Raw genomic sequence first — 18,084 nt, 5'->3', positions numbered from 1 at the left:
TCAGGTGCACTCAGTGCTCTGTTTGTAATGACTGTAAGTTTGCTACTTTTCTTTTTTACCCTTTTCATATTTTAGTGAACATAAATGAAAAACATATATTTTAGTTTGCTTCTAAGTTTAGTTTGGTTTTATTTGGTATGTAGATACTTTCTACAGGGCTTGGTAGGATTGTTCCAAATCTAATATCAAGGAAACACACAAACAGTGTTGCTACAGGTATGTATTGAGTATATATATATATATATATATATATATATATATATATATATATATATATATATATATATATATATATATTAAAATCCAATTTAAAATATGAGGATTGTGAGACATCTAAATTGTTTTTTTCTACAATGTAGTTCTTTATGCCTTCTTTGGGCTGTGTTTGCTCTATATTGCTTGGAGATCAGATTCAAAAGCATCTCAAAAAAATGAGATGGAGCAAGTATGTTTTCTTCTTCCCCATTAAGGGTTATAGTTTTTATATAAATTTAGGCTTTACCTCATTATTAAATACCCAAAAAACAATCCAAAAATCTGATTCTATTACAAAATATATGCAGGTAGAAGAGAAATTAGAGTCTGGACAAGTCAAAACAGCTGCACGCAGAAATTAGAGTCTGGACAAGGCAAAACGTTGTAGAAGTTTGATCCAATTTTTTGCAAATCAACAAAGGTGCATTTTGTCTCGTTGACTGGTCAAAAGATAGTATATGTTATGGATGTTAATAAGTTGGGTAATGTAGTAACTCGAATATTTGAAAATACAGGGATCTTTTACTATCTTTTGAGAAGACAACAGGGAAAAAACCACTGGGGATCATATTCTATAGGTATATATATAAATATAATTTCAAGTGGTACAATTAAAGAAAAAAAAAACTAAATCTTCACTTCGTTTTTTATTTGCAGGGATGGTGTAAGTGATGGGCAACTAATGAGCCGAAGGCAACTTCTTTAGTACAAGAGTGGGGACACTGTTCTCTATAATAATGCGGTTAAATTGTATACATTTTGTTTATATCCAGGTGTTTCCAAGGCGAGAAACATTTCCAGATTTGGACTGTGTTGACTCGGTGAGTTCAGTGGAACAACTCATTATACTTTGAAAGACCTTAACGACCAGGGACTAAAGGTATCTTTTCCTTGATTTTTAGGCTTATTCTAACCTTAATTAGTTGAGCCCTTTAGGAGGTTATGATTAATGTATCTGCATCCATGGTAATGAATCGACACTTGCAATCCAAGTTTTAGGTTAAGCTTCTTATAATTCTTGTATGGTGTCATTGGGTTATTTTCTTTTTTGATGGTGGGATGTCAAAATAAACGGTTCTTATATAGACTACAGAGCGAGAGCTATGTTATTCTTGTCTCTTCAACTACATTTAACTAAATAAACACAATTATCTTATTAAATTTAACTCAAAACCCATAGGGCATTGGTCTTGTAAACACTGAAATCACTCAAAACTCAAAACAGTATATACCAAGAAACAAATATTCAGTAGATTTCTGATATAATGACTTGTGTTGATGCAGTTTTTGCTTAAATATTCAAACATGGTGCAATACAATTTCAAGAAAATCACAAGGGTACCCACTGGAAAAGACTTTGCAAACATAGTCCTCAGTAGAACCCAAAGAGAAACCCCAACAGTTGTCCACAAAGGCTATGCAATCAACTGAATTAGAGGTTTTCATATGAGAAAAGTGAAGTTCACACAAACAAACTTTGGTGTTTGCAATTATTGATCCACAGTAAGTCCATGGACTGATTGTTATGCTTATAATGTGTTTGTGGATTGTCCTATACAATGTTTTTTTGTTTCTGTGTATTTTGTGCATCAGGTAAAGTTGGTGGAAGAAAAGAATATGAAGCCACTTGATTCAAATCTTGCAGCATTATCAGCAAGATGCAGTAAAGACTTGGAGTTGAATTTGGCTAAGTCTTTCTTGAGTGAGATGGGCCAATGTACAACTTCTTATCCATATAACAACTGTTTGGAGCATTAGTCTTAAAGAATTATGAAAGGCAAGATGCAACTTTATTTAGTTGGAATTTGATGTAGAGAGTAGATTAGATGCAAATTTAGATATTGTAAAAAATAGAATTGTATGACATTAAATTTTATGTAATGGATTGTATTTTTTGTATATGATATTTTATTTCTATTATGAATTGTATGACATCAAATTTAGATATTGTAAATATTTTTTTTAGAACATTTAAAATTATGATACGCAAAAATGTGTGTCATCTTCATTTATGACATGGCCTTTCTTGACAGGGGCTTCCTTGATACGCATTGCGTGTCATAAACATGCGCGTCGTAAGGTTACGACACGCAAATGCGTGTCGTCTTCCTTTATGACAGGGCCTTCCTTGATACGCATTGCGTGTCATAACCGCGCGTCGTAAATGCGCGTCGTAAATGCGCGTCGTCTCTCTTTATGACAGGGCCTTCCTTGACACGCATTTGCGCGTCGTCTGAGCGTTTTACGACGCGCAATGAGCGTCGTAAAAGGCCTTTTTTCTAGTAGTGAATCAAGCCGGTGCCTTCCCGCGATCTTGAGAAAACCCTGAAACACATAACACATAACACGGTAAGCACGAAGCTTAGTGAGTTCTCCGAAATACCACACACATCTCATTAGCCACTCGAGGCTATAACACAGTAAAACCCTCCGGTCAATGTGTCTCGGTGGGAGCCTCCGATCCCATAACTCGAGTGGACCCTCTGGTCCTAACTCAGTAAGCATAGAATAATACACAACATAAATCACATAGACATAATGCAAGATATCTCAGTACTCAATATAAACACATAAGACATCTCAATCACACAAAGATACCATTCATGGTAAGTATAGCGAGAAGACTCACCTCGCAAGCAAATAACCTCGTACTCGAATCTCGAACTAACCTCTGCCTAACACGAAGGATTAATATCTCTAATTAATACTCTTTTCATGACTCTAATACCCGAAGGCTATTCTTTCTCTCTCTAACTCTTGAAGTGGATAAAATACCATTTTACCCCTCCATGGTCTTCATTACTCGTGTTTGACCCAACCCTAAAGTCAACAAAAGTCAATCTCGAGTCAACAACCCATGTTTGACCCGACTCGCCGAGTGCACCCATATGATTTGTCGAGTCCACACGTTTTCCTTAGAAGTCTCATGAAGGTCCAGCTCAGCTCAGCTCGTCGAGTTGACCCCTAACTCATCGAGCTATCACATGATCAAGCTCATTGGGACAAACCTTCACCGAATCGTCGAGTCGGCTCATCGACTCGGCGAGTCCATTCAAACTCATTCCTTAATCAGACGATTCAAAGCAGATCTACCACTCCAAACACTAAATCTAGCATCTCAAGACTCGGTTGTCACGTAAAGCTTCGATCTTTACGTTCACGTATGGTAATTTGCTCCAATATACCAAAACATGCTCTCACAAGGTGTTAAGCACAATAACCCTTATGTGGATGAATAAAGTTGGGACCTTTGGATTCTAGGGACCTCACAAGGTCCAGATTTGAGGTTTAAACCCCATGATAACTCTATATGCTCGAAGTCCCAACAAAAGGTGGAAGAAACCCTAATCTTCCAATATACTGATATCTAGGCAAATAAATGAGAAAGGTGCAAGCTTTTACCTCCCACTGAAGCCCTAGCATGAAGATACTCTAGATCCAACCGATTCTCTTGCTTCCTTGATGGATAATCTCCTCTTCTCCTCAGAAGATGCACTAGGTTACTCCAAGTTAGCCTCTAAGACTCTTTTAGCTCATTACACACGTTTAGGGTTTTACACAGGAAGGTTAGGCAGCTGGTGAGGCAGAAATAAGGGCATAAGTTCCCTTATATAGGCCCCAACCTGGGAAATTAAGGTTTCACAACACAACACCAACTCGGCGAGTCGACTCTTTGACTCGTCGAGTCTATTCATTAATCCCACGCGATCAACTCGACAACTCTTCGAGTCACTCAATAAATCTTAAAAGTTAAACACACAATAATATACCTGGGAATCCGATTGTTACAATTCTCCCCCACTTGAATTAGATTTCGCCCTCAAAATCGCTCCTCAACAACACATAGATGGAACCCAATAACCCGAAAAGCACCACCGATAGGATCTCATACCACACAACTATCTTCCTCCATGGACACCTGAATCCAAACATGAACTCCTAAACCCGAAAAAGGACATAACCCTCTTCCGCTACGATACCCGGTCTGACTCTCCAGAACCTGGAGACTCTAGTGGCCTGTCTCACTGCCAAACTGCCCTCTCAAGATATCACCATGTTATTCGTCCCTCGAGTAACAGACCCCGATAACTTACGGCGCCTCAGATTCTCTTATTGTGTCTGATGGAAACAATTCAATGCCCAAAAGTTGGCTACCAATCACTCATACCAGACATACTAAACGATTCATATCATACTCCAAGGAACGAAAAAGTCACATCACACCGGGGACCCATCCACTGTACTGCAATCAAAACCCATCTGAAAATTAAACTCTAAACACCCTGTCCTCAGACACATGAAAATGGTCATGCTTGCTCAGAAGTATCCTCTGATATCTAACAATCGTAAGCCCCAACTCCCTTCTCAAATATCCCTTTCAATATTATGCACCAGGTTAACTCCCGACCCAACAGTTGAACCTCCAAAGGTTACCCGTTGCATACCCCAAAACGTCTCACAAACTTCCTTCTCACACTAACTATCTCGGCCCAGTGTGACACACAAGTCACGAAGTTCGCTTTACCCTAAGCGAATACTACAAGCCCAACTTAAATCATCTCACCCTCGACCTCTATCGTCTACTACTCATTAGTTCCATATGTCTCACGATCCTTCCCATACAGATGAACAGACCCACTTAAGTCTAAGACATCAGATGACACACAATACCCCTAAAAATGGAACCCATCTGCGAATCCGGAACCTCATCTTGCCTACTCAATACATGAATTGCCCCAAATTCAACTCGAGAGTCTGATTTCACAGTAGAATTAGAACCACTCATTTCCAATCTGATACTCAACCCGTACCCTCGATTTGCGAATTTATGCACACAACATGTCTCCAATTCCTTCCGATTATGATAATCCATCCTCAACCTGGGAAACAACAATCCTCATCCGACACGGAGACCCCAGTCTCGCCCCTGGTCCGGCAACTAAGTTCCAGAAGACTCAAGTGGTAAGGCTACCCAAGCCTAAGAACTCCTTTGTGTCATACTTTGACTAGTGAATACTACAACTCCCCGCAGAACAATATTCACTCTTATCGACTACTGAGTGCTACGGTTCCCCCCCCCCCTCGTAGGCTTACGACACCCCTCACTTACCAGTGAGTACTACGGCTCCCCGCAGTATCACAACACTCTCCCGCTAACCAATGAACACTACGGATCCCCGCAGTATCACGACACTCTCTCTTTGACTAGCGAATACTACGGCTCCCTGTAGTACCACGATACCCTTTCCCACTAACTCATGAATGCTACGGCACCCCGTAGTCTTACAACACTCTCTCGTTCACTAACTCGCCATGGGCTCACTCCATGGTTTCTACTGATAATCCAAAGCGATTACTACCACCTGGATCCACTTGCTCTCTTAACACCCCATAATATCATCATCAAGACATCACTACACTAAGTTCACCAACTCATGCTCCGCAACTCAACCTAGATAGGTGTTTACACCCACCCAGCTTATGCACCGCAACTCCATGATGTGAATTCTTGAAGGCAAGGCACTTTTCTCAGCACAAATACACCCTTGGACAGTCCCACTCCGGTGAAACTTAACTGATGGGTTCCCACTAGAACAAAATCTCTCGGTACTCTACTCGCCATCTCACACTCGAGTCTCAACATGACCAAAAATTTAGACATTATACTCGGGTACCTCGGTACATCATCACAGCATCTCACGTTGTCTTGTCTCAACCACTGATATCCCACTTACGCAACTCGAAACCTCAAAATACTCCCATCTACCAAATGGAAATACGGAGGAATCATCAACGACTGAATACACGTTGAAGAAAATCCTAAGCTCCATCCTCTACTTATCACCACCCATAGGAAACTACTCATACCGACTCTAAAATTGGTTGACAAATCAACTGCTGCCCCTTCTAGAGTATAGATCAAAATCTATACCTATACCCGCAAATCTCAGCTATCACACCCTAAACTCAGTGACCCAACCACCTCGAACTCAATATTTGCAAACCCGAAGAATTCCCTAGCCCCAATAAATTCTATGACCAGTGGCCACCTTCCATGGATTCACTTATCCTTTCTTAAGCACATACTCATACGTCATCCCACCTTGCACCTCGCCTCATCCACCAATAACCCAGGTCTTATGTGTTCGCACCACATATCTCCATAACTAGTTCTCTACCTGCACTTGAACGAATTGTTGATCCTCCTAATAAAATACCTAGTTCTCCCCCACTCAGGGTTCGAACCATCACCAATTGGCATACCAACAATCTACTCCAGACTGTTTTACCAAGTACATCACACTTGACTCTTGGAACTTACCATGTAATCACTCAATGATCTTCCCAATGGAAACCAACCAACTCCAAATATCCTGCAACTCAAACAAAAATCTCGGAATCTTCCCAACATGACCACCTCTAGTCATCTTGAAGCCTCAGTCCGACACACCGCTGGATACGCCAACTGTTTCGAATAGACCTGACTCTCAATATCAAAATAATACACCATCACACACCTCATCACTGATTCCTCGACCATCCTCCTACCACGGGAATCATCATAAAAGCAAGAGACCTCACTCTCACAATCAATACACAACGTAGACAACGAGGGCCACCGCCCCGATATACTCCTCTTGATCACCTGTAACTGTTGCTAAAAGTATGCCTCCCTCAATAAGGCACCTCCTTGTTCTCTTCCATCTTAGTCCTACTAATGACTCCCTCATGGTATGAAAATACCTTGCAGCAAACATACTGCCCAAATACTCTGGGGAAAAGGTTGCAACCCTATTACCCCACGGGGTTTACCTCCAAACTTTGAAACCGAAAACTCGTTATCTCTTTCGCTTCTCCCATAAACGGGGACAACTCAACTCTTATCATAGAAGGTGACGTCTCATCTACCGGTCGATTACTCAACTCAGACCGCAATCCCCTAATAGGCATCATCTCTACTCATCCCTAAGTCTTGCGACTCCAACTAGCAGTTCACCAAAAAATCTCTCAGAAACTAACTCGATTTTCTTCTCAAGGTATGCTCCATTGAAACTCGTTCGACAGGGCCCTCAGACCCCACACTCTATCACATATGATCTCAGTCTAATCAAACACAACGGGATAACTGGTAAAACCAGAAGCACTAACTACCACGAATCATGCTACTCAAACCATGTGATCACCTCTCGATCTGCTACGAAACATAGTACTCGAACCATGTTATCTCCTCTCAATCTGCTACGAATCATGGTACCCGAACCATGTTATCTAATACATAATTTTCATTTTAATTTACCAAAATTAGGGTTTCACAAACCAAGTTATCAAATACATAATTATCCCAAAACAACCAGTATCACAAATATCATAGTTCATAAACATGTCCAAGTAGTAAATCTCCCAATGCATGTAACATTCGCCTTTCCCCGGTCCTCGGAAGTACCTGTCACATATAAAATCAATAATTGTAAACACGATTCTTAGTGATTTCTCCAAGATACCACATACAACACAACATAAGTAAACAACTAAGGGTTATTAGCAACCTTGGGGACTATCAACAATCCCAGTGGGCTAACCATAACCGATGGGTTATAGGCAACCCTAGAGACTATCAATAGTCTCAATTACATAATAAACAACATAACACAGTAATAATAACTAGACCCAGTTGGTCATCACATATACATATATTCTACCACACAGGTAAGAATAAGTAATGAGACACCTGATACTTACGATAAGTAAATCTCACACATGAACTGTCGGATCTAGACTCCGTCTAATCAACAAAATAATAAACCCTAATTAATAATTAAGGCCCAAAACTCATCCACGAGTCCAAATTCCACAACTAAAACTTCTAAGGGCAAAAGGACCATTTTGCCATTCTCATGATCCAAAACCCTAAATCTTGACAAAAAATGTTAAAGTCAACAAAAGTTAACTATCAGTGAGTACAATGAGCGTACTACTTCTTACGCAGGGCGTACTACAAAATCAACATCCATCGAAGGCGGAACCGGCTACACGGGTCGTAGCCAGGAGTACACCTGACGTACTCCGTCTGCCTCCATTTCCACAAACTTAGTGTCTTAATCCTTTAAGACAACCAATCCAACCTTAGATCTTACCAATCTAAGACGTCTTAACCCATAAAGTTGATGTCTTTAAGCCTTTGCATGGCTAGGAAGGACCCAAAGCAACAATCTTTAACTTTCAACACACTCTAATCTACTTTACTCATGTATGAGCTAAACACTCTAATCTACTTTACTCATGCATGAGCTAAAGGGGATGATCAAGCAACCATTTTTATGAATCTAAAGGTCCTAAAATACATGAAAGGACAAATCCAGTTCCTTGGAGTGCTCCAAACTTATAAAGGTCCAATCTTGGGGACAAAAGTTCATGAAACTTCAACCATGAAGATATAATGAAAAGCTTGCAAAGTATAGACTTTATACCTGAAAATGATGCATAAAGGGGAGAGGTTTCTAGATCTACAAGGTTGATATCCCCCACTCCTTCTTCTCCAGTCTCCTTCTTCCCCTACAAGCACCAAGAACACTCAACAACTTGCAAGAACTCACACAAGCAACTCAACTTGGGATTAGGGTTTTAAAAAGGGTTAGGTGGCCGATAAGGATGCTCAAATGAAGACATTATGTTCTTTAAATAGGGGTCAAGCTTAAAATTAGGGTTTTAAGTCTGGGCTATTATGCCCGACGTACCAAACGTATGCCCAAGGTACCAAACGTACGCCCAACGTACTTACTGGCCATCCGCGATCATTCATGTTGCATGAGTACGCTGCACGTACTTTTACGTATGCCATACGTACGACCAATTTCGTAAGCCTTTTTTCTCTAATGGACCAAATGTGCCACTTTTGAAAAAGATTCAATGATTAATAAAAATACTTGATTTCGGGATGTTACATTAGATGAGCCTGAAACAAAGAAAAATAAAGTGGAAACTGATGAAAATCAAAGCCCTCATATAAACAACTCAAAACCTTATTTTCCTCTTTGAGACTGAGAGTACCGGTAAGGAAATTGGTGTGATATGTATCGGTTTTCAAATATGAAATACATCTTGCCTGTTAGCAAAATTCAAAATTCGAGTGAATGCCAATGTAATGAGTAAGAATTTGGAGGGCAAAAATGGTGAAACATTGATCGACTAAAGGGGAATTTCGGGGGGGGGGGGGGGGGGGGGTTTGCCTGTTACCGATTAAACTTTATCCCGGTTCTCCTATCCATATGATATGCTTCCTTTCTCGATTTTCTTTGTCTGTCGGTACCTCTTTCTTGAAGGAAAACAAATACAAAAAATGTGACAATGAAAACAGGCACAATTAAAGGTTCACAAATAGAGACAAAGGGCAAAGAAAAAACACACATACAAGAAGAAGACGTGGAAGAAATAGCTTGAAGTATTTAATATCAAGTGCATTTTTTTCATAGTAGAAATTAACAGAAATCACATGTATACATCAAAACAACGAAATCCAAATCATAAACCCTAAAAACAATGAAAATGGTAGACCACTTTCTAACACAATGTACCTGAGGAAAATCTCGTAATAGAGACTTTTCATAGGCCACCATGAGTCGGTGGAGGAACATATATGCATAAACAACCAATTTTATCTTTCAAATAAGAAAATCACCGATTAAAGGTTAAAAACATACAAAAGGGGTACTTCTGGTTCGGCGGTGGTCGGTAGGAAAGTACCAAAGAATCCATCAAGCCGTTGAATACAAAAACAGGACATAGTTGTAAGCAAAGTAGTGGAGGAGAACATGGGTGAGGCTTTCTAAATCAATTGATCGAAGATGGGTTTTGTGGTGGTGAGTGTATGACTATAGAGCGACCGAGGAAAAGAGATCAGACTGTGGATGAAGAGAGTGGTGTGCTGGAGCAATGGTGTTGGGGGAATAGAAACGGTAGAGGACACCGTCTTGGAGAAGGAAATCAGTGTATGATGATAGAATGTTGCATGAACTTGTAGTCAGAAGTCGATGACTCACATGATTTTAGCCAAGGATGAAATTGACCAGCTATTGACCCATCGACTCCAAACCAGCCAACCAAATGAGAGGTGGGTTAGCTTGGCTTAAACTTGGTACTGTAGATAAGATTGTTATGAATTAATAATAATAATAATAATAATAATAATAACAACAACAACAACAACAACAACAACAACAACAACAATAATAATAATAATAATAATAATAATAATAATAATAATTAAAAGACAAAATGAGTTACTTACCATCCAATGCGGTTCCCTGATATTATGAGGTTTGGGGAGAGCTTGTATCTGGTGATAATACTAAGATCATCTCCAACCCTTAACACATTTTTTTTAACAATATACCTATAATAATAATGTAAAAGATAATGTAAACACTAACGACCTCCAACTCATTACACTATATTTAACACTAAAAGTAATATTTTAGATATAGAGTAAATTACACGAATGGTCCATATGGTTTAGGGTAATTTGCACGTTTGGTCCATAACTTACTTTTTTAACTCAAAAGGTCCTTATTGTTTGTTTTTGTTACGCGTTTGGTCCATGTCTTAGCTAAAAAGACTATTTTTCTCTTGATTTTTTAAATTATTTAAATAAACACACCCCAACCCCACCCCTCACCTTACCTTACCCAGGGCCGGCCCAATACCTGGGCGAGTTGGGCGGAGGTCTAGGGCAACATAAGAGAGAGGGCATAAGTTTACTTGTATGAGTACCTGGCCCAAATGAATTTAACGTCTCCGATCTGTGTCGCTTACTCGCTTCAAATCTTGCGTCTGGTTTTGGTTTCCATCTTCCAATGGTCACCTAGAAAATCTAAATGCCAGGATGTAGAGGATGTGGAATCGATTGGTTTTCCAATCGTTGATTGGTCAAGAGGTTTTTATTCGGATAAGCAATCGATTTCTGTCAAGAAAACAAGCACCATAATTTCTATAAAATCTACTATATTGTCTCTCGATTTCTCTAAATTCTTCTCTCTTAACAATATTATTTTTTTCATTTTCTAGATACCCTTTCCAGATCCGATTTCAGTGACTATCTGGACTGCTATCTAGAACTCATCAGATTTGGAATGGAAGTATTCCCTGTATGGTTTTATTATGGATGATCATGGCCCTACTGCTATGGAATTCTCCGGTTCTTAATTTGTTGATTAGCTCTTCTGGATGTCAATTTTTCTCATTAGGTGTTATGTTTTTTGATTTGGAATTTTACCCATGTGCGATGTAATGTTTGCAAGTTTGGTTTGGTTTTGCTCGGCTATTAAAGCAATCAATCTGGACCATTCTGCCCTTGATGTTATTAGCCTCTGCCTCATTGATGTGTTTTAGTTAATATTGTCAATTTAAAGTGACGTGGAGTTTAGTTTGGAAGCATATTACAGGGATAAATTAGTTGGACTATTATGCCCTTGAAGTTGATTGCCTTAATTGGGTACTGTTACTGCAATTCTAACAATGTTTTGTTCCTAATTCCTTGTTTCCAGTTTTGATAGTGGATTTGAAGAGTATTTGTTTCAATTTTGAGATTATATTACAACTTTTTTTCTTCTTCAAAAGAGTATATTACAACTTGATGAAGACATTGACATTTTTGTTTTCTAATTTTATTATAATATTGACATTTAAGATAATGACATTAGGGGTGTTTTTCACAGTTTAATAGTTTAATGTATCTAGATTTAGGGGTGTTTTTCACAGTTTAATAGTTTAATGTATCTAGATTTTGTTTTCCTGCTTCACGTTTAATAGTTTTGTTTTTTTTTTTTTTTTTTTTTTTTTTTTTTTTTTTTTTTTAGAATCAATTACATTACAAATAACTTTAATGGACTTGTTAGAAACATCTAAAGTTAACTATGATATAGATTTAATACAAGTATTGGGGCATTGTTAAGTTTTTTCGCCCAAGACATTAAAAACCAATGGACCGACTCTGACCTTACCTATCCCACCATTTTTCCTATTTGAATAATAGTATTTTTAGGTAAGACATGGATCAAACACGTAACAAAAACAAACAGTAGGGACCAAACGCGTAATAAAAGCAAACAGTAGGGGCCTTCCAAGTTAAAAAAATAAGTTAGGGACCAAACGTGCAAATTACCCAAACCATAGGAACCATTCGTGTAATTTACTCTTAATATTATTTTTTATTCAACAATATATCTAAGGTTACATTAAAATCCAACATTATATATAATGTTAAATATAGTGTAGGGTTGAAACATTATAATGTAAAAATGATTTTTTTAGTGTATGTTTGAAGATGCCTCAACTTTTCAAAACCACATCTCACAAACTTTTTTCTGACAAACCCTTCATTAAAATATTTACTCATGAGCGATCAAAATGCTAACCAAGAAAAAGAAAACATAAAATCAAAATCATGAGAAGAAGTGTATTCGATAAAATTAATTTAATTCGATAAGTCAGTCCATCAATGCATACAATTAAACTCTTGCTATAGATCAGGGCCTATATAATTCTAGACATAGAATCTGGATATTAAAAATTGTATAACTATCAATAAGGTGTGTATAATAATAGCTAAAAAAATTACATCAATTTTAAACTAGTTATTTGTATTTTAATTTAAGACGTGTTTGGCTAACCTTATGAAAAATCATAAGTTAGGATCAAACACCCCATATAGATGGTTAAAATTATTAAAGTAAAATATAATTAAGATTTTATTATATGTGTGGAATGCCCGAATGGTGGTGATTGTTTGTAGATGTAAAGTGTAAACACAAGAAGTCTTCTAGAGGCTTCTTTGGTATCGATGTAACCACAGATCGAACAATCTGGACCGTCCATATCAACCTCCTCAATAATATCACACCTTCTACCCCAAAATTCCAAACCCCTCTTTCTCTCTTTCGCCGTACACACCCGACTCAAGTCTTCACGATTTCGATCTCTTTTCCGATCTGCTTATTGGCAGGTATGCTTCTATATCTACCTTACAGAATTTTCTACGCTGTTGTTGTGTAAAATTGCGCGATCATGTAGTTGCCCGATCTGGTTTTAATTTGATTGTGTTTTTGTGTTAGATTTGTAATTAGATATCGAAGGTCGAAGAAACAGGATGTTTGGAAGACAGCCGAAGAAGAGCGATAATACGAAGTACTATGAGATCCTGGGTGTTCCCAAAAGTGCTTCCCAGGATGATCTCAAGAAGGCTTATCGGAAAGCCGCCATTAAGAATCACCCTGACAAGGGTGGAGATCCTGAAAAGGTGCTAAAACCTAACCCTAATCTTTCAGTTAATCTTTAGTTATTATTGTACTGTGTGTTGAACCTTTAAACCTCATAATACTAGAGAACAATAGGATACAGCTTGTTGTGAAGGTTGTTACTTGATGAGTTTCGTATGGTTTAATTCCGTCACTGGGTGAAAATTGGCTCTTGTAATTCCTTAGATGATGTTTTGATAAAGACAAGTTTTATTTGTTAAGTTGTTGGTTAGGTCTAATGTTATGTCACCCTTAACCTTTAGAAAACTTTAGTCAGCTAATATGCTGTATATGGCCTGGATCAAGATGATTTGGATTTAGTGCATCTTTACGCAGCCCTTAATACTGAAAAGGAGTGCTACCTTTGTAGTTTCTATTGATAATATGCCAGCTCACTGAAGTAAAACTAACAAGGTTTAAACTTTACAATCATACTTTATGTATTAATCGCCTTCTATATGAGACTTTTGCTCATTCTTGGGTATCTTATATATTCATATGATGCTTTGATCATGATAACTTGCTAGTAGGGTTATGCAGCTGAAATCATTTACAGAGATTTTTTTTTGTTTTGTTTTTTTAATGTTGTTTCTGGCAGCTTTTATAAATCATAATACATGAGTTGTTTTAAAAATCAAGAAGGAATTCATACACAAAATATCAAAACCAGTTTCTTCTAGTTAAAGTATTGAAGTATAATCAATAAAAGTTAATGTTGTCTCCATGTTAAGTTTAGAAAAATGATTCTTATTTGAGACAATTTTCATTTTATGGGCATCAATATCTTTGTGATCTTTGTATTTATATCTGTGATGTGATGTTTATCTTTTAGTTTAAAGAGCTTGCTCAAGCATATGAGGTATTGAGTGACCCCGAGAAGCGTGAGATATATGACCAGTATGGTGAGGATGCCTTGAAAGAAGGAATGGGTGGCGGAGGCGGTGGTCATGACCCATTTGACATCTTCCAATCCTTCTTTGGTGGTGGTAATCCCTTTGGTGGTAAGCAGTGTCAATCTAGTTCTTGTCTATAAGCTCCATTCTTGCTTAAAGCTCATGGCTTTGTGTTTATTGCTTGATTCATTTGAAATATTTGTTCCCAGGTGCTGGTGGTAGCAGCAGGGGGCGAAGACAGCGTAGGGGTGAAGATGTCATTCACCCTCTTAAAGTTTCCCTTGAGGATCTCTACAATGGAACATCCAAAAAACTCTCTCTTTCACGTAATGTACTCTGCTCCAAGTGTAAGGGGTGAGTGAGTAGTCAGTGGTCACCTTCTTTGATATTTTATCTCCTACACTTTTTCTAATCCCCACTAACTAAAGTTCAAATCTTGCAGAAAGGGTTCAAAATCAGGTGCTTCAATGAAGTGTGCAGGCTGTCAAGGTTCAGGAATGAAAGTCTCAATCAGACATCTTGGCCCATCTATGATCCAACAAATGCAGCATCCTTGTAACGAGTGCAAGGGCACTGGTGAAACCATTAATGATAAAGATCGCTGCCCACAGTGCAAGGGTGAGAAAGTTGTTCAAGAAAAGAAGGTTCTAGAAGTCCACGTCGAGAAGGGCATGCAGAATTCCCAGAAGATTACCTTCCCTGGTGAAGCAGATGAAGCTGTAAGCTTTTATCATTCAATTATGATCTGAATGTATAAAGTCATTTACATTAGATATACATAGATTACAGACTGACTTTGTTTATGTTCTTTTGCAGCCTGACACGGTTACAGGTGATATTGTGTTTGTGTTGCAACAAAAGGAGCACCCTAAATTTAAGCGAAAGGGTGATGACTTGTTTGTTGAGCACACATTGAGTTTAACCGAGGCTCTGTGTGGGTTCCAGTTCATATTAACTCATTTGGATAGCAGACAGCTTCTCATCAAATCGGAACCTGGGGAGGTTGTTAAGCCTGGTAAGTGTTTTGTTTTCTTTGTGAGTTGCTTAATGTTGTTAGTTTTAGTCTGATTCTGATTGTTATTTTATGATCATTGTTTGTGTAGATCAATTCAAGGCGATAAATGACGAGGGTATGCCAATGTATCAGAGGCCATTCATGAAGGGGAAGCTGTACATCCACTTTACTGTGGAGTTCCCGGAATCTTTGTCACCTGAGCAGTGTAAGGCGTTGGAGGGGGTGCTGCCACCTAAGCCTTCCATGCAGATGACAGATATGGAGTTGGATGAATGTGAAGAGACAACTCTGCATGATGTCAACATTGAAGAGGAGATGAGAAGGAAACAGCAGCAACAAGCTCAAGAAGCTTATGATGAAGATGATGAAATGCCTGGTGGTGCACAGAGGGTGCAATGTGCGCAGCAATGATTTGAGTTTTGAGGCATATGGAGTACGGTGGTTTGGTTATCTATTATGATTATGATGATAGGTTTTGGCAAGACAATAATGTCAGGCTGTGATTTTCTTTCTTTATACTGTCTGTCTGTCTGTTTGTATTGAGACTTTTTGAGATTGTATGGTTAAAACTCATCTGAAATACTTGTTTAACTTGTTTTTCATTTTCTCTGATTTTGTTTTCTCCTGATGATAATAAGTAATGGAGTGTATAAAACATATTAAAAGGACATCAAAGTAACAAAAACACGACACAAATGAGGAGGGAAAATTTGTCATTGCACTTAGCATACTATTTTTAATGGCGGAGTTGGAACTTGGAAAGGCCAAAGCCGCAACAAATTTAAACCACAATGACAGCTCGTTGAAAGTGTTCCCTGGAAAGATCAAAAGTAACACTCATCGCAAAAAAAATTAGAACTTATTACGGTTTTTACAATATCATATTCATATGTACCATTTTGGCCATTTACACGTTGAATTATTTAACAGATAAATATAATACAAAAGAACTCGAATCAAAACTTTTAAAAATAGTGATGCACGTAAGTCATGGAACAAGATTTATTTTAATGGAACATTATTTATTTTAAATAAAACCGGGTGACATCCCAACAATATTATTTAATTAGTTACTTAAAACAGTAAATGATTTTAAAATAAGCTTCGTACTGTAATATTTAATTAGTTCCTTAAATCAGTAAATGATCTTTAACATTAGATTCCTTCGCTTCAAAGCAACATTCAGCACCCCACCGTGTTTGATTTATTTGGATTCCGTTTGCTTTAAGACCCGGGAAACTAGAAACTAAAATCAGAACAAACCTTCTATACATAGTACATACAAATCTTGTAAATTATATATATGGAGGATACTCATAGAGCTTGATTTTGTTTCAGGCATATTTTATTATTTATTACGTCTGTTAAGCTTTATATCAAATCAAATATTGTTATTTTTGGAAAAATCGTGCACATTGTTTATACATATTTCAGTAATCCCGTATAAACAAATCTAAGTTGACATTTCCGTTTCATCCTACACGACGGAATATGGACACCGGAGAACCATCCTACAGCGGCGGTGAAGACTGCTCCGATGATATCAGAGGAAACATAGCCTACAGCCTTGGGTTCTATTTGGTCTTCCTCCTCTTCGTATTCACCCTCTGCTATACTTCTTACATCTGCAACCGCAGGATGCACTTTCAGTTATCACCACCGACCACCACCAGTGACGGCTCAGACGACTACCATATCACAACACTCCCTAAAGGTCTTTGCGATGACGTCATTTCGACTTTTCCGACGCTTCTCTACTCGGAGGCCATGATGACTCACAACGCTGACTCTGAAACGGACACCCACAACACTAACTATTGCTCCGGTTGCGCTATTTGCTTGATGGATTATAAACCGTCGGACGTCCTCCGGTTGTTGCCGGAATGTTGTCACTTATTTCATTTAAGATGTATAGATACTTGGTTGAAGGTCCATCCTACCTGTCCGGTGTGTCGGAACTCGTTTGACTTCAGTAATTAACGACACGATACGTGTAAGTGGAACTTAAGATTCGAAACGTGTGCAAGTTGAACCCTAAGATTTCTTAGATATGAGATGACAAATAATCTATAGCTGTCCATGAGTTTATAGTTGACTAGTCAAACCCACAATTTCCACTCAAATACTGAAAATTTGTTATTTATTTATTTTCCCAAATAACAATTGATTTTTCAAGCTGATATGATAAAAAATGTTAAAAGGAAGATAGACTGGCCCATAGGATACGCCATACGCCGATGACGGCTTGGCATGTGCCTCACGAATCACGATTAAGACCCCGAATGTCTGCGCATTCCACTTCTGAGCATTTAAACAACCGAAGTCCACAACTCCTCCTCATGGACGCCGGAGAACCATCGTACACCACCAGCGACACCCCAAATACTGAAGGAGGCTTCACCTACGGCTTAGGATTCGTCTTCGTCGTCCTCTTCCTCCTAATCATTCTCTCTTATGCTTCTTACATCTATAACCGCAGCAGGCGCTCTCAATCACAGCTGCCACCCATGATCACCTCTTTCGACACCACCACTGACTCCGACTACGACGAATATCACTTTATAAGACTCTCTCAAGGTCTTGACGAATATGTCCTGGCGACTTTCCCGACGTTTCTATACTCTGAGGTCGT

General features: G+C 38.4%; 2 protein-coding genes across 2 annotated transcripts; both read left to right on the top strand.

Moving 5' to 3' along the window:
- The first annotated feature begins 13,093 nt into the window (after window positions 1–13,093).
- LOC111916304 (dnaJ protein homolog) lies at window positions 13,094–16,054 on the top strand. The gene is made up of 7 exons (XM_023911943.3): window positions 13,094–13,252; window positions 13,362–13,546; window positions 14,377–14,545; window positions 14,647–14,791; window positions 14,880–15,156; window positions 15,254–15,452; window positions 15,541–16,054. The coding sequence occupies exons 2-7, from the start codon at window positions 13,397–13,399 to the stop codon at window positions 15,861–15,863; spliced, it is 1,263 nt and encodes a 420-aa protein (XP_023767711.1). The 5' UTR covers window positions 13,094–13,252; window positions 13,362–13,396; the 3' UTR covers window positions 15,864–16,054.
- Window positions 16,055–16,943: 889 nt separating this feature from the next.
- LOC111916441 (putative RING-H2 finger protein ATL71) lies at window positions 16,944–17,432 on the top strand. The gene has a single exon (XM_023912120.1). It carries the CDS (start codon window positions 16,944–16,946, stop codon window positions 17,430–17,432), a length of 489 nt encoding a protein of 162 aa, XP_023767888.1.
- The last annotated feature ends 652 nt before the right edge of the window (window positions 17,433–18,084 follow it).

The sequence above is a fragment of the Lactuca sativa genome, chromosome 2, assembly GCF_002870075.4.
Source record: "Lactuca sativa cultivar Salinas chromosome 2, Lsat_Salinas_v11, whole genome shotgun sequence".
NCBI classification, from domain to species: Eukaryota; Viridiplantae; Streptophyta; class Magnoliopsida; order Asterales; family Asteraceae; genus Lactuca; species Lactuca sativa.
The sequence above is the reverse complement of the archived record's forward strand: the minus strand, read 5'-3'. Positions and strand labels throughout refer to the sequence as shown.

Coding starts and splice junctions, on each gene's coding strand:
- LOC111916441 (XM_023912120.1), top strand. CDS start 16,944: ATGGACACCGGAGAACCATCCTACAGCGGCGGTGAAGACTGCTCCGAT.
- LOC111916304 (XM_023911943.3), top strand. CDS start 13,397: ATGTTTGGAAGACAGCCGAAGAAGAGCGATAATACGAAGTACTATGAG. Junction 14,546..14,646: donor TGGTGGTAATCCCTTTGGTG/GTAAGCAGTGTC, acceptor ATTTGTTCCCAG/GTGCTGGTGGTAGCAGCAGG. Junction 14,792..14,879: donor CTCTGCTCCAAGTGTAAGGG/GTGAGTGAGTAG, acceptor CAAATCTTGCAG/AAAGGGTTCAAAATCAGGTG.